At 43.1% G+C, this 17709-nt stretch overlaps 1 protein-coding gene and 1 long non-coding RNA gene across 3 annotated transcripts in view; one reads left to right on the top strand and one right to left on the bottom strand.

Moving 5' to 3' along the window:
- Window positions 1-401: 401 nt before the first annotated feature.
- Window positions 402-2862, bottom strand: LOC108551739 (uncharacterized). 2 transcript variants are annotated; one of them, XR_001890501.1, is made up of 5 exons: window positions 2044-2862; window positions 1675-1914; window positions 1467-1599; window positions 876-1398; window positions 402-801 (listed from the first exon to the last, which is right to left on the bottom strand). It is a non-coding gene; the product is annotated as an uncharacterized LOC108551739 (long non-coding RNA). The 2 variants fall into 2 exon arrangements; XR_001890504.1 differs by having other exon boundaries at window positions 402-983; window positions 1447-1599.
- Window positions 2863-5469: 2607 nt separating this feature from the next.
- Window positions 5470-17709, top strand: part of sog (chordin short gastrulation) — a 62863-nt gene continuing 50623 nt past the window's right edge. Inside the window, exon 1 of the mRNA XM_017905992.1 lies at window positions 5470-7623. Within this exon, the coding sequence (XP_017761481.1) occupies window positions 7497-7623 (127 nt within the window). The 5' untranslated portion in view covers window positions 5470-7496. The remainder of the gene's footprint in view (window positions 7624-17709) is intronic.

Below are 17709 nucleotides of genomic sequence, written 5' to 3'. Positions count from 1 at the left end.
GTCAACGGAGTAGCCAATCTAGATCGCCTATCGAGCCTCAGTGAAAGTAGAAAAGAATTAATATCAGATTAATTTCTCTTCGTGCAATCTCTAGAGACCACTGAATGAATTCACGGCATTCCGTCCATTAATATTAAGTATTTTTCAAGGTTTACCACAGTATTATAGTGTTTCTACTTCGAAAATTTTCCTCCCTTTTTTAATATAAAGATGAAGCCATCAAATATATTTTCCTTGACGAAGTTTATCAACATCACACATAATTAGTAAAAGTTCTGCAAGTAATTAGATATTAGTCGAAATTCTTTGAGATGATACTTCAATAATGCAGAAATATAAGTTATAGATATTCTATAAATATTAGATAGAATTTAACTTAAAACTCGAACCTAAAATGGAGGGTAACAATTGTAAAGGATGAGAAATCAAATAGTGCGCAGCGTGAATGTTGGTGCCAGTCGAAAAGGGGGGATCCACATTTGGAGTGCGCCGACAATACCTCGCTCCCCACATTCCACGACGAGTCGACAATGAGCATTGTGTGTCTCCAGCGCATTATAGGTGAGCAATGGCAGGGCTTGACTTTTTTCTCGGTTCTCCTCTGTGCCCGATCGCGAGAAGGAATATCATTGTTAGAAGGGCAGCAGAAGGGTCTACTAAGCGTTACATCCGTTCATCGAGCGTTGAATAGAAATACTCTCCTCCCTTCTACGCTTGTTTTTATTCTCTTCCTATCTTATGGTCCCCCTTGTGGGGCACCCTAAATCGCCAAGAATCTATTAGATTTGTCATAGCCGTACGCTGTGAATAGTCGTCGGTTAGATGATCCTTTTACACCCATCTATCTTTCTCGTTCTTTCATTTTTTCCTTGTACCTTCATCCTGTTTCCTTTTCCCTTTCATATGCCTGTTGTCGTCTCGGTTCGTTTCTTTTCTGCGACGTCGTTGATCTCCTTTTTTTCCACTCTCTGTCAGTCTCGTACCTGCGGAAACACAAGATGCAGCGTCAGAATTCGATCGTAAAGCTGTGCCACAAAGAGATCTCCGATGATTCCTTGAAGTAATTGAGCTTCTTCTTGTTTCATTCGGCGTGTGGTCCGCGCAAATGATCCTCTCTCGAGCGCCACCGTGGACGACACGCAGCAGCCGGCCGTGATAGGGAATTGAAATAAATCATTTCGTGTCCTTTTGTGCGCTACTAGCAGTCCGCCTTTACCCTTTTTCTTTCTCACTATGTATGTTTTTCATCTTTGACTGTTTTCGATCGAAATCTCAAATTGTACGATTTTCATTCCATCGAGCAACTAACTTTCCTCGACCATGATAGCAAATGTCTCTTTTTACCAATGTCGTTGTTATTATTAGGTATTAAAATGAAGTTTTTTAGCGATCGATGCACTGCAAGAAATAATAATAAATTATAATAGGTTAAGTTATATATCGTACCGTACAATTTTAATACACACTACACACGTCGATGCACTGGAACAGATGTAAGCATCGCGAATGTGGATCTTTACAGTGTTGGTTGCACTTTTATGGCTTTATTTCGGATACCGTATCACGGTCGAAGCCAGGCATGTCCACTAAATGCGCAGACTACCGAAAAATATTAAGATTATTATAGCGAGTTACAAAATTAATTCTCATACATGTGTGATGCAATCTACATACATAGGTAGTCTTGTTGACAATGACACCGTTCTTTAGTGAATCATCTTCCATAATTATTTACAAAATAGGGAATCTCCTCGTGTTTTATAATCCCTTTTTACGCCGCATAGTTTTTTCTTTCTTTAATTAGCTTTTATATATATCTACCTTTGAGGTTATAGAATTTGTAACATGTCTGTCGTCTATTCTGATTCTTTAAACCATACCCTGATTCAACTAAACTAGTGTTACATTCGTAAACTGTAACATAAATAAACAAATTAGATAGGTAAGACACGCAGACCATAAGAATTGCAAGCTTTTCCGTCAACCGTCACCCGAGGCTACAACAACCAATCAGACGCAAGAGATGTATGCGTGAGGGATTACCTTCGATCCGGTGCGCATCAACGGCGCGCACGAAACATGTCAGAGACGCGTAAACGTTGCGGGAAAGAATCACTGCGCGGTTTATCGTCGGATTAGATGTTTTATTGCGGGAGCTTGGTTCCGAGACGGTCCACGAAAATGAAAAAAAGAAAAATAACAAAAACATCGCACATCTCCTTGTCCTCCGTTCGTATATTGAGAAAGAAAAAGAGAGAGAGAGGGAGAGAGAGATAAATAGATAGATAGATAGATAGAGAGGGAGAGAGAGTGATGCTCTCCGGCGGTCTGTCCGCGAACAAAATCTGCCGTAAAATTCGTTTCGTGGCGGAAGATATTTTTCTTGGAAATGAATTCACCGAGCGTCGTCCACGACGAATGTGCATCCGGCTTAATGCCCTGCTGCAGAACGAAGAATGCCGCAGGTATCTCACGTGGAATCTGCGAAAGCGTCGTCCCCTCTCGCCTTCGAACGCGGGACGACGCAGCCTCGGCCTCTCTTCGCCATTTTTCTTTTCTCACCTTAAGGCCTCACACGCACATGCTTCTCTCGCCCGTTCCCCTTTCTCCTCTCCACGCGCCGCTATACCACCCCCACCACATTACTTTCGCGCCCCGTCGTCACTAGAGCCCCCCTCTATCCTTGTCGCTCCCACCACTTTCCCCTGCTACTCGATCTCTCTCCCCCTAGTAGGCTCTCTTCTCTAGTTAACCGTGTATGGGCAAAAAGTATAACGGCGCGACGATGAGACGGCCGCGCCACGATGTCGACAGACTGTCCTGCGAATTTTTACAAGCCGCTTAGCAATTAGTCACCCCGTCTTAGGGACGATTTCGTAACGAGTTTGCCGCTGCCAGTCTCGCTAGTGGAACAGAAGACCGCGAGGAGAGGGAGATACACTCCTCTGTGAATCTTTTCTTCTCCCTCTTTCTACTCTTTTTCTTACTCTCCCTTCTCGCCTGTGGTTTCGAATCTGTATCCGGTCGATCTTTGGTGTTCGAACTGCCAAATAAAGGATGAAAAAGAAACCGTATTCCTTTTGAGAACACCCTTTGCCGTTCTATTTTTAGATCCGAAGTGAGATTCGGGGGAGTAACGTCGAATCGAAGGGTCCCGCCTGAAATTTCGTTAGAGAAGAACATTAAGGCGGACCCTCAGAGGGTGACGGTGGATGGAAATCGCGAATTACTTCGTCGTCGATTCGTAGATATAGATTATGTATAACTACCTGTTTTTACGTATGCGACGGGCATACGGTGGATTTGCATCGTACGCGCGTCGAACGCATTTAATGTCTACGTCATTTCGACACGTGTCGTGAATCGACGAGAGAGCCGAATGGAAACCACCACGATCGCGCCTCCATTCACGGTATCACGCTCGGCTCATTGATGCATTCCCATGGATACTTATCTTTCATGTATCCGGGAATTTTCTTTGTCGCTCGACGCTTTCGTAAAACAACTAATCGCGACATCTAGGTTCCATTTCCATCGTGTTACATCACTGGTACAAAAAATAGCGTAGCATTCCGTCATGATATTCTAGTTTTTATATAGCCATAAATAACGATGTCCAGATCTGTTGTCGTATTCCGTTGCTGCAAATACCCATAAAATGATGAATAAAATATTAATCGGTATGTATTAAGATCAAATGTAAAACTAGAAGCCGTTTACAGTTTTCCCTTGACGACGTTAAAAACATCCGCGAAATGGAGTAAGTACTTTTTTGCCTACCTTCACCGGAATTCCCGTTTCCGTAACTTCGCTTCTATAAATCATAAAAGTGCGTTATGTCGTCACAGCGGGAGCTTCTCGCTGGATTATGTTAGCTGGACCGATCGGTAAATTGTACCCAGCGAACAGGAGAAACAATGCAAGCACGTGTGGGTACCGTATTCCGAGCCGCACATCTCTCACGAGCGCCACCTTTCGCATTGCTTTCTAAGGATTTGTAACCTCGTGCAAAAGTCTGATCGTATCATTCGCGAGACGTTCCTTTTTTCACTCACACGCCGTGTCAGAATTTGAGGTTAGATGAGGACAGCTTAGACTCCGCTTCATAACCACCAGTTTCATAAATGGTCGCTGTAGATAGGTTAGAAACCGTTGAATGATTAGGTTATACAACATGCGTCTAACTACTTTCGAGTCACCGTAAATAATATAAATCGTATATGTGTAAATATTTTTAATACAACCGTGAAAGCGAGAAAAGTGTGGATGAAACGATGAAACGGCAAGAAGTTACGTTTCATACTTGCCACTCTGATACCGGTGTGTATCCACCGCGTTCAGTGGTGCGCACGGATTCCGCGACGATAGTAGTGGTGCCAGCAACCGAGCGCGATGGTGGTGGGAATCGCGATAGTGGTGGTGGCGCGGTAGTGGGGGAAGCACCCACACGCGCGGCACACTCTCGCACACCTCTTGGACAGGGCACAGTCATTCGCGACACCCACCGCGATCGAGGTATCACGCGAGTGGACGACACGAGTTCTCTCGGTTTAACCCCTGTTCTTCTCTCTCTGCCGTTTCTTCGCATGTATATGTATATATGTATATATTGTATATATACATATACGCGTCTCTCTAGCGACACTCTAAGAAGAGAAGCTAGCCGAGAACACGCGACGCTGTATCCTCTATTTCAGACCGTGTATACGTGTATATAGGCATGAAGGAACGTGACGCGTACGCGCGCGCACTTGCACGATAACACGGTACATCGAGCACGTAACGCATACGCACACACGTAGATGCGAGCACGGGTCCCGGTGCGGCAGCGTGGTCGGCTATCCCCATAAAAGCGACGGACTCGACCGGCCTGCGGACAGTTGTCATCGTTGACTACATCGGCGCAACGTGTCTCTTTGTGCTCTAGCCGCGTTTCGACCGGATTACCGAGATATATCGGGGTGGTAACCTTTTCGACACGGAAACGACACATAGAGATCCGTGTATGCTTTTTCACGACGAAATTTCCCACTCACGCGAAATCCCGCGATTATCTCGCGATGCTCCAAAAGGCATGAGATGTACGGATTAGTTAAATTCGCGACCAGAGACAGCAACGGGAGGCAAATAGCGAAGAACAGAGGCATGGTGCTAGCCGGTTGGAAGAATCGTACTATGATCTCACGATCGAATGACTGATTTCGAAGACGAGAGTGGAAAAAGGGAACCGATAAGATCGGCCATTTGGTTGGTCGGTTGATAACGCGATATCTCGAACGATCGAAATCGACGTGCTATAACCAACTGACTTGCTCCGTTTCACGCAAATCGAAATCGAGAAAGATTGTGACCGGTCATTAGCGTTCGATCAACTTACGACTTACTTTCGGTGATTACGGTATACAGCACGTGGTTGAAAACTATTATAAGAGAAGAAGAGACGAGCCGGTAATACCGGTGCAAGCGCCAGACAGAGCGACGCTTCCGCGGGCAAAGCCGTGTTCTGTCTCGTCTTTCGTGTGTATAGAATAACTCACACGCAAAGGTGCGCGCGAGTGTCCAAGCATATACACAAGGACGTAGACTCGTACCTGTGGACAACGTGCGTGCACACGCGTGTACGAAAGCGAAAAAGCGATCCGTGGTGGCGCAAGCGCAAAAGCAGAAGCTTTTTCGAGCGAGCCAGCCGGAGGAGAGACGGTGGTGCCGATGATCAGATACATCGGATTCAGTGGCGGCAAGGGCGTACAGAGCAAGTCGAGTAACAGCTTCCCACCAGTCAGTCACTCACGATCAGCTAGTCAGTCACGGCAGTCACGCGCCGACCGTGTCAGACGCACGCTGGTCTGTTGGTTCACGTGGAAAGAGGCCGGTGAACAGCGAGATATAAGCGGGTGAGGAAAGAATTCAGTGCGAACGTCGCTAATTGGAAATCGTGCGACTGTAATCGGACTTGCTGCAGGCGGTATATAATACGGGCACGATATATTGCCACGCAGGCGCGATGCAACGTTTCATGAACCTTGTCGAGATTCGGTGTCGATGATTACATTCGATACGGAGAACCGGCGAATGGAACGCAAGAGGCAACACGCGCGTATATTCTGAGCGAATCTTATCGGTGTCAAAGACGATCGAGAACGATCGCCGCCTTTAGTTTTACCGGTGGTCCTTGCGTAAAGTCGCGGTAATCTGGGATAATCGTGGCCGTGTCAGATGCGCATACCGGCGTCGTTGCACCGCAAGGAAAGAGACGACAACGGATACGGGGCTCATAGGTTAAGAGAGTTAGTGAGGTGCGGAGGTGCGTGGAAGAGTGCGCCGGTTAAAACCGTGACAGAGGGAAGAAGAGAGAGAGAAGAGTGCCAAGCACGGTACGGCTCGCTCGCCTCGCTCTTTCGTGTCCCTCTCGTCTCGAAACTCGTCGCTCGTTGGTACCGCCTTATAAAACGCGCGCACAGTAACACGGAACGTGCGACGACGACGACGACGAGAACGGGAAAGAATAGCGGCGGGGGACAGACAGAGAGTTAGAGTCGTATGAACTCTCCGTGCACTCGGTAAAACAGAGAAATAAATAGTGATAGTGCAAAAAAGCGACGAACAGAGAAAAAGAGTGCGCGGCAAGGAAGAAGAAAGAAAGAGTAAGATAAATAGCAGATCTCCGTGTGTGTGGAGCTGGTCGAAAGAAAGAAAGAGAGAAAGAATAACGAACCTGCGTGTGTACCTTAGCCTATTAAGCCGTCGGATGCGCTCGTTCAACGTGTCTCGAACAGTGCACGATACCTCGTCGCGTTATCTGTAGTAAATATTGCGGCTAGCACACGGCCTCTGTGGGTCCGCCGCTGATTGTTCTAATCATTATCGCACACGTTCACGACCTGTGTACGCGTACTATCGTCGTGTTCGTCGTTGCCGTCGACTTTTTCGTCATCACAAACGTCGTTGTGGTATCCGTTGTGTCACCATAACGTTATTGTTATTGTTCACGAACGATCTCTTTGTATCGTCGGTGTGCCTTCGCGCGATAGAGGTTCGAAAAAGAATCGGGAAAGGTGGTGTGAGACAACACGCAGTGCAGTAGAGAGTGCAGAAAGTTTTGTGCAGTGAACGTTCGTTAATAGACCAGTGCCACGGCTCCGAAGAATATCAGAGAAAGGGCACACGCGTGCAGAGGAGGGTAGAACGAGACAGACAGCTCGTGGAGCACGCGAAGTGAAAAAGAGATAGAAATAGAAAATACGAGAAAGAGAAACGTACCGGTGAAAAAGAGACAAGGGAAAACGCGCTATATGCGTTGAAGCACCCGTGTCCGAGTGCCAACAACGAGACAGCGAATTGGACATACGCGAGTGCAAGCGTGACATATAGAGAGAAAGAGAGAGAAAGAGAAAGAGAGAGAGAGAGAGAGAGAGAGAAAGAGCGAGCGAGAGAGAGAGATAGAGAGAGAGAGAGATTCGAAAAGACATCGCGAAACTTTTCGAAAATTAGCGAAGATGCATTTTCACGGTAGTTTATTATCGATTTTGCTTATCGTCGTTTCTTGCCCTCTGACTGTTCGTGCACGCAGGGTCGCGCCCTTGATCGAGGAGGACTGGGCTAGGAGACCTCATCGCGCCGCCGGTAAGTCGCCATTTCAACCTTTCAGTTTCAACTTGGTTCTTTTATCGCATTCTACGGGTCATCGCATTTTTTCCTTACTTATATAGTCATTTTCATCGAGTTTATTACAAACGTGACTACTTTTTCCTCATATTTCTATGCCAATATTCCAGTATGCGGTATGCTTCTGTCCGATGTCTTTGGTTGTCGTGATTTCGTCAGAATGCGAGCAGTTTCTTTTCCTTTAAAGGTTAGGGAACGCTCGAAAATACCGTGACTCTCGAACGGCAGTCTACCACATTTACGTAATGAGAGAGTCACGTAAAAAAGGCGGGAATCGAACTCTTCTCGTTTATCTACTTTGAATTGCTGCCGCGTGTCACATTCGTTTCCTCTCTTTTGCCAGCGTTTTTACCGGTAATCGTTTTGATTTATCCCAACCACGGAAATACCATAATCGATGTTTCTACGTAACTGTATCCAGCAATAAACTGAAACAAAATTTTGCATTAGTGTATTTCAGAAAAGTAACAAAAGACGACTGTCCATGGATGTAACAACTAGGCAGGAAGCAATGTACTGGTTCTTAAACACCTCGTACTGACCCAGATGTCAGAACAAGTTAATGGATGTGTATTGTAGTTATCGTGCAAAGCTACTGCGCGACGGAACCGTGAACCTCGATCTCCAGTTTGTTCGTTTTTCACACTTGTCGCGTGTTCTTATTTCATAGAATCGGGGATATGGTCGATTCCATTAGATACTCTACATCTCCTTTCTATAACTGTCCTAGGTAGTCCATGATCCGTTTTCATCGTCGTTTGACACCGTTCCCTGTAATATTTTAATAAATCGTGTAATTAAATTTTCTTGTCAAAAACAAAAAGGATTTCATTCCGATCTATCGTGATTTGTTGTGTTGCAAAATACAAGCACGAGGCTGAACAATTTGAGCAAAAATGTTTCGAGCGAGGAAATGCGGTTGTATAGCCGGGGATTAATTACAGTTGCTTCTAGATTACGTAGCGTAATACTTACCTTTAATAACGATCGAGTTACCATAAGGTATCAAATTCAGATTCTAGTAATCAATTTAATGGAGGAACACCGAAAATCCAGCAGGGAAAAACGTGGATATAATCCTAATCCAGCTCGTGAAAGTCACCAACTAATTAAACAGTTAATTCAACTTATTAATAGGAAAGAACAGGTTTTTCCAATTATCGAGAAAAGGGGGTTAAGTCTCCGGTTATATGTGACGCGTGATTCCCGGTAAAAATTCGATACGCATGCGCAGCGCCGTTAAAGTGCGCGCTGCGTCTGCGCAGCTTGCCGAACCGCGTTACATCGAATTTTCTACCTATTTCTTCGTCGTGCGTTCGCGAGATATACTGACACCGATCGAACAAAACAGGTATCGGAGAATAACGTGATGGAATCTCGTTTTAAAAGCATGTACACGTCGCGGATCATCGCGACGTCATTTGTCAAGGGGGATACAAAGCACAGGCATACGTTATATCGCCTGTTAAAGCATCAATCTATAAACATACCTACCATAACAATACGGTGTTCAACGCGCTCACATTTTTACGACGATGCGTTTCGATGTCAACTTTGTTGCCCGGATCGAACCGTGGCTGCGTAATTTTCTTTTCTGTCGCATCGTTCAGATTGCACGTATATCTGAACAGCCGATAACCCGTTTAACTGCACCCACATACCGACAGTGGTTTACGTTCGAGTTGAACAACTTCTGAACTATACGTTGACCCGAAACCCGTAAGAAAGAGAAGGAGTAAGAGAGATCTAAGATCGTGTGCAGACTGTCGGGGAAAATCTCGTTGAGATATCGATGGCAACTGAAAAGTAGAATTTCATTGGTCCATTGTGAATACGAACGTTACAGAGGATTTTTTCTCCTTTTAACGATATACAGTACTTACTGAAATAAACGAAAAATATTACGTAAACATCGATACGCGCATAACCTATATCAGGTCGTCGTATGTAACCGAATGTTTCGCTATATGTCAAACTCTTTAAACGATCTTGTACACGTGAACCTAAATAAACGGGTATGTCGTAAAATCTCAGAATTTCAAGGTTTCACGAATCTATTTTATTTATTCTCCATTTTCATTTATTTCAAATACTGCATGCCCTTAAAATTCATTACCTTTTCTAGACATCCCCTATTGTGAGTTGTTCCTTCAAACAGGTTTTTGCAATCGTTTCAATCTTTGCTTCGTATCAAACGTTAGGGCAAATGATCCGTAGTCAATGAAATCCTAGAAACTATCTAAATGCTCCGTTGTACCAACACATTGTCCCACAAAGTATCGTAGATGAAGAAATCTGAAGGCCTCTGTGTAGATATAAATCAGCAAAGATTTCGACAATCAGCCAGTAATCAGAATCCATCTTGCTTTTCAGTGTTGACATTTTGATCCTTCGCTTAAAAATCTCCATGGTGGAAATGTTCAACGATCCTCGAAAATCATTATCTTGTCTCCACCTCTCAACAGAGGAAATATTTCAATATAGTCAAGGTACTTGAGCGCACGCATGATCTGTAAATTGATAGCATATCTGCTATACGTTGAAACGTTAAACAATAATTTTAAGAACATTTTAGTGTAATCCTTATTATTTGTTGACACAAGCATAGAGATCTTTGTGTATCGATAACCATCGAGAACGAGACTCGTGCTGATACGATATTTTCCAATTGAAATTAGCTTCAGAATCCATCAACGAATTATTTGTTCTTACTTTTACATACGCTAAGATGATAGGATATATCGGGAATACTTCTCCAAAGTTCCTCTCCTTATAGACATTGTTGCTGGAAGACACCATCAGCAACGTCACACTCGATTACGGAATTCTATTTGTTATTACGTGGTGTTGGTCATACAATTGCGCAATGTTTTTGCAGTTTCGATTGTAAAGCGTATCTCGAACCTTCGTCAAGAGTACGTAGAACAAGGTCGACTCGAGAGGACGTAACGTTAATTTTTAACAAGGCAGAGAGCGTGTCTTGTGCCACTCCGAACTTCTGACTTCTCTCGCTGTGATTAAACAAAATTTTTTGTCACAGCACGGATCATAGTAATAGGATAACAAAAGCCATTGCGTTGTTAATTTTCTTCTCCTAAAACGACATTTATATAGATATGAATATAAAATTTTAAGCAAGCTTGCAAAATTATTTATTTCGATACGAAACAAAAGTTGGTAATCACGTTATTTTTGGGGGGGAATAATAAAATCGACGAAAGTCGATGAAGAGGACAACGAACAGTGATCTACAGGCTTTCATTCGGCTATTCTATACGCGGCTTAACACAACAACCGACACAAAACTCGGTATCCGGTCGCGTTAACCGTGCATCGTCGCAAAGAGAGATCTAAGTGGTTCGTTCTTCTTTATAAGGATCTAGCAGTGTCCAGTATCGTCTGCAGAGTCTCTTTCTCTACTGTTTCCCTCTCTTTCGTGTCCGCTAGAGGCTCTCTTACTCCCCTTTCGTACCTGTTCCACAGCTACTACCTTATCTAGCTTGTTGCCCGTACACCGGATAAAATCTGCCACCTCGAAAATCGTATTTTACGGTGAGATCTAAATGGAAGGCGAATTTCGTCGATGGCCGATTTTATTATGAGAACCGAGTCGACGGGAACGACGATCGAGTGCCTTTAGATACCGTTTTATCGCCAGTGACATCACATTGCAGCACTTTATTCGGTTATCATGGCAACAATAAAAACGGGAGCAATGATATCTTGTCGTGAAGCAAATTAACCGATGATTACTAGCTATATCTCAACCGTCTCCGTTTCGTACAAATCCGACTTAACAAATTTCGAATCCGTTAGTTTAATTTGTTCTAAAAATTATTTCATAATCATATCTTCATTATTCGGTAGTACGCCTGTTAAGACAGGAATTACAAGGAATTCCTCTTACCCTTTCGTTTAATGCTGCAGAACTAGCAACATCTCTGAGAAATACATGGTAGTAAATATAATTGTCTTCCGTGGAATTCGTCGTCTAAGGGCAGAGGATTCCTGAGAAAATCGGTGCAGAAAGCGTTTGTCTTCGAGTTCAGTTTCCTTAAAATCTCTGATACAATTAAGTTAACAGTACGAACTAATTGCAACCGTGCACACGGTGAAAGAGAACGTCTGACATCTTGGAAATGAGTTTCGGTGGTCTAGAGGAGAAAATAAAATTGGATTAGCTCTAAATGCTGTTATCGGTAGTCGATTTTTGATGGTAAAATACAAGAGGAAATCCCCGGAGCAACGAGTCCAGCTGGTACACACTTGTGTATACCTGCCTGACCTACCTTAATTGATTTCTGGTGGCCGTGAGGTTAATTACACGACTACCTGTCGATACACGTTATTTCCGCGTGGATTACCAACCGTTTTTGGGCACGCTCACACAAAGCTTCGAATGATTGTTAGGGATAATCGTTGGAGACCTAAATCATAGAACGAGGGTATAAGGCAGTGAAAAGGAAAACATTTGACAATTTTATTTTTCAAAAGATACAAAGTATGTTTGTTCCACTCACCTTTCATTCTATGTTATTAATAGTAACAAAGAAACGATTCTGCTTTAAAGCGTGTTCTTCATTACGTTATTAACCTCTTAAATGTTGCGTTTAATTTTGAAGGTCTATAATCGTGTGCTTAATTATTTTTAAACAGAGTTAGTTCGTCATGCTGTAAAATTGAAGGGGATTATAACAAATTGAAAAATATCGTTAGTTATTTTTTCGAAAAATGTCCATTTTTGTTACTTGTAGGTCCATTAATATCACTTACGGAATTTAAAAGTCAATCGATTCGTAAACGAAAATAAGATTTGGAATTATAAATATATTTATATTAAATTATCAAATGTTATTATTATTCTAAAATGTGTTGCAATTACGAATACATAATTTTAATTTCACCCATATTGTACCTTAAATAACGAAGGCAAATTATTTTTTCTCCATGAAGAATATACTCAACATAAATATCGAATTATATAGGTTAGAATTTCTTGGAAGAAAATACATACTTCTCATATATAATAAGGTTAGTCAGTAAGTACAGTGTTAATGTATCATCTAATATTACAGATGGCATTCGCATCGATGCCACCCCAAGCGTAAAGGCGCGTCGCTAATCTAGCTATTCCGATTGGTCGAGGCAATCCTTGACTTTTTCTCGTTTCGAATTGCTTTAATTCTATTTTCCGTAAATCTCACCGGAAATACATTACCGTGTAGAACTTGGTCAACGTATTAACGCGGATGAAGATGTTCACTGGAGCATTCCGTATTCAGCATCTGTCGGAAGGGAAGAACGGTAACAAACTTAGAACGTACATATGTCATCGGAAGATTTCTATCTCTATTCAATACCTTCGCTCTTCTTTCTGTTGCACTCGCTCTCCTCCGCTTTCTTTTTCCCCTGCGGCCACCTGCTTAACGTAGCACGGCCGGCGCTAATCTCAATTAGGCTTTATTGCCGGCTTGGCGACGCTGGACGACGGCGAGTTTCATGCACGGACGCTGCTTAATGCGCTCGACGCGACCTCACACGAGCATTCCAGATACACGGCAGAATCTAAGAGAAAGAGAGACGAACGGCTCGCCGGCAATGGAGAGTAAGACCTACCTGAATACCGCCTGGAGCGCTGGCGAGGGTTGTTGATCGAGAATTTATCGAGACTAAATAAACTGGAGAAATGGATAATTAAGGCGGAACGACCGATCGACGTAGAAAGGTCGGAACTCGACGTGAGATCGAGACATGCACGGCGATCTTGGTTGGCAGGTTACTTTTTTCCCTTATCCGAGGTTATTGAAACGTTATGTGCGCGTGTTCGTCGTTCTTGCACTTATCCGGAAGTCGATGCGCGTTCGATGGATCGTTAGTACGGCACAAATGTTTGTATTTGGTGCGTGCTCGAAACTATCGGCATTATGTGTCATTACGTGCAGCATCGTTAATTTACAAATCGATTTATGAGCTCGTACATAACCTTGATAACGACTCGTGGTATAGGCTGTCTAGCTCGTCCCAACAACTGTTATTGCACCCGAGACACAAAAAATCCGGCATTCCATGGAAGAAAAGGAAACGAAGGTCACCTTGAAATCTACTAACGTGTTTACCAAGAAACCACCGTGTTCGGTGTCTTACCAAACGACTTCCGGGAGAACCATTTCTTTATGTTTCATTCCAGTTAATCGTTCTCGATATATCATACGTAATTTTTTTTCTTTAATATAATAATTAGTAACATCCTGAACAAATACCGTTCAAACGGTATATAGATATACGATTATGCACCGAGAGGATAAACGGCGTAACAAATGGACTAACACCGCCATCTCGTTTCGAACTTCGCCAGACGAGGGAATAACCTGTAGCAATGCATGCTAGAAGGTTCCCTATGGTTTCGCGTAAATGGATCTTATTCACGTGTAGCTCTTTCTCTCTCTGCCTCGGTCGGTACTCCTCATAGTCGCTGCACACTCACCGCGATTCTCGTTACACGATTCGCGGCTAATTAGCTGCAGCTACGAAGACAACGTGGCCGTTGTGCGTTAAAGAAGTTTAGTGAGCCAATGTGCGTTTTAAAGTAGGTAAATTGCAACCGATCGCCTCCGGCGGTATTACAGTTCACGCGCACGCATGTGTCCGACGGCTCGCTAATGTTCGGGATGTGGCTCTGTTATTTGTCAAACGGGGGTAAGACCAAGGCCTACCACCTTCGTAAAGCGAGTAGTTTGCCCTTGTACGGGGAAAAGAGCGCGGCTTTCGCGCGATAGTGGAAAAACGGTGACGATACATCGTTGCGATGGGCGCACGCTCTCGCGTGTCAAGAGTCCCGAGTAATAGTCCCTTCACCGGGAAGCTTTTTATTTCGCACGACAAGAGCTGTTCCTTTGTCACTCGCCAATAAATTCGAGATGAATCTCGCGTGTGTCTCTTGTTTATTTCAATTATTCACCGAACGCGGGATGCAGCGTGGCGCCGGGCCTGCCACCTTGCGTTAGGAAACCGCGTAACGCGCAATTATCGACACACGTCCCGAATAAGAATATCGTGTTCGTGCCGAGATCGCGTTTTAATTGAGAATTCCAATGTCACATACGTCTCGTGATTCTATTTATTCACTGGTCACCTCACTTTTCGTCGAAACTAATTTACGCAAATCAACTATGTTCGCACGTCTCTTGGAATTTACGTATAGTGCGCTATGGAACATTCGCGTCGCACCACATCGCGAATTGGTATACACACTGTGACATCTAACATCGATGCCTAACCAAAAATCCCCCTGCGGGCGGTGCGAAATATCGGCAAGGTAGGAATTGTTTTCTTCCTTTTTTTTTTCTCAATATAAACATTTTCATTAGCGCGTTATGTTTTTCTATACGTGTTTTTCGAGACTTCAAAGTCGAACTTGTTTTCATACTCGGTATTACATGTTATTTTATAACCTTTATTATAATATCTTATGTTATGTTTCCTGTTCATTTTCACATAGTCGATGTTTTATCTTCCGTACATATCAGAATTTCTTTAGAAAATCTTTTCTTGAAATCTATATTCGATGATGATTCCGATCAGTTTGTTGAAACGCGTCTTACGCGTCATTCCATAACTCGTGTCTGTTTATGAGAGGATACGAAGTAGGTGGTAATCTAATTTTCAATTTGTTACATCAAACGCTATTTGTAGGACGATCGTTTCTCTTCGGTCCAGCGCCCTTAGCGTCTAATCTTCGTATGATTATGGCGTTCTTGATGGCGTGCACGCATCATCGCATCGATGATGACTACGATGTAAATTCTATTAGGTCCGTTTCGATCTTATTGTCAGTCGAGTTCAAATCCAATAATAGAGCGCGGTCGAATAAACAGGGCACGGCTTGTCCTTGATATATCGACCTCCTTACGAAAGCTCCGACGTATTTTTAATTCTCGAAATCACTTGACCGACAAATGTGACTGTTTCTCGCGTTACGCACACAGATGGGATGACTACGTTTCATTCTCGACGTTTCTCTCCCTTTCCCTCTCTGTCTAGCCGAGTTAGAATAAACGGTCGCGCGAAAAGTATGGCGGTCATTTGATTCGTCTAGCGACGCGTCTGGGATATTTTTTACTCCGAGGTATTCTCGGTGCTGTATTTCATTTTTGTCGATGCGACGTTCATCGCGTGTTCTAGAATGGTTTCACGCGTTATACGTCTTTCTTTCTTTGTCCGCTGCACGGACACTCTAATTTAGAGGTTATGGTCGTTACGGGTTTTATTTTTTCTCTTAACGCGAATATAAATTGCGCAGTTTTAAATTTCAAAATTATATTGGATATCGGGTTTTGAGTCATTTCTATTTTTTTTCATAAGTTTTCACCAGTTCTCTTTCATTTTATTTCGTTACGATTGACACGTGTATGAATATTTAGATATTTTATACCGTCGGAATCTTACATTGTCAAAAGAGATTACGTGATATATCATTTAGATGTTATCTCCATTTGCGTTGACTTCTTAAAGGTAACTACGTATCAAATGTTTGATTTTATCAGGGTGTCAATGAAATTTTAAGTAGTTGTAATTGTTGCATCTATATTTGTATATAGTTTATTCTAAATCTTCTACGTACTACTGAAAATATCCTGTCGATTAATTTCTAATCAAATTGTTCTCTCTACTTAATTGCGATTAAATGGTATATCCGCGAATAAAATGGAGGATATTAAAAGACATAGGTTAGAAATAATTAACACGCAGGATAGGAAACCTAATGAACGATTTCGTGTACTTGCATATATGTATATATATATACACACACAAGGATTCATTTGCTTGTACGTACGTATCGGTGTCTCACGTGTTAGCCAATATTAATCAAGCTACTTCGCATTGCGGATATGGTTAATCGCATGACAAATATATAGACATCTATATTCGCTTGGCTCGAGTCGAAGAATTTATATAGGGTCGAATGCGCGAGACTCAGCATATCTCAAAGGATCATACGTTGAGTCACGTGTGTTTTACTGGGACGTGCCTCTCGATTTATGAATAGGTCTATCTTTGCATTCGGCACCGGCACGTGAACGCTTTGAAGAAGTGTGAAAATAAAAAAAAGGAAGAAAAGAAAAACTCAAGCAAACTCGTGATTCCGCGCAACTGTCGTTGTCGAAAATTAATTCGTTTTTCGAATAATCCAAAATAACTTGGTCGAGTCTTTCGAAAATCGAAGTTGGAAGTAGCACAACGGAACAAAGTTACAGAGTCGAATAAGTCGTGTATATGAATTTGAAATAAAATATGAAAAATAAAAAGTACGAGGTGCATTTTGATTAATTGGTTCCTTAAAATTGCTAGTTTAATTCGAGAAAAAACTAACCAACGTAAGTATACTGATTCATCAGCTTGTCATTGTTGTGCGCGAATTGTCAAGCGAATTGTTTGCCATCGAAAGTAAGGTTATTTGCAAGAGAGCGGCGATATGATAAACACAAGTGTCGCGCGATGTTTTGACTTGCCCGAATACTTCGGAAACACGATATCTCGCGCTTGTTTATTTTAAGAAATCCGTCCGCGCGATCCGTGCACGCGCCTCTTAAGCGAGAAAACCGGATGGGTTTCTCACGCGGCAATTGAACGCGCTACACCCCAAACCTTGCAGACAATTTAGAAGCTTTTGCTAGATTCGTGTGCAGATCTCTTGCTTGCGCGTTGCGGTCGGTAATTTTCGCTTTTTCATCGCACAGAGCAATTTCTCTAACGGCCAAGATAGCCATTGCTGGTCTCTCTCTTTCTCCCTCTCGCGCAAGAAAGGCTGCATTGCTGAGGAGAGGACCGCGTATATTTAGACGGGCTGCAGACACAAAACGACTTACCACTACCTCCGCGTGTAGCTCTTCGTTCCACTCCATCCTTTTACTTGCTGTCTTTGTCGCGCGCGGGAGCTGCTCGCGTTTTTTCTGGGTTTTATTTCCCATCGCTTCGGCAATCACGTTCAACGAGCTATACCGCGTCAAATCGCGCTGCGACGAATCCCTCGCGTGCTTGGCTTTT

This window comes from Eufriesea mexicana, unplaced genomic scaffold, assembly GCF_001483705.2.
Source record: "Eufriesea mexicana isolate 0111107269 unplaced genomic scaffold, ASM148370v2 scaffold474474898, whole genome shotgun sequence".
Classification (NCBI taxonomy): Eukaryota; Metazoa; Arthropoda; class Insecta; order Hymenoptera; family Apidae; genus Eufriesea; species Eufriesea mexicana.
This window is presented reverse-complemented; position numbering and strand designations above follow the sequence as displayed.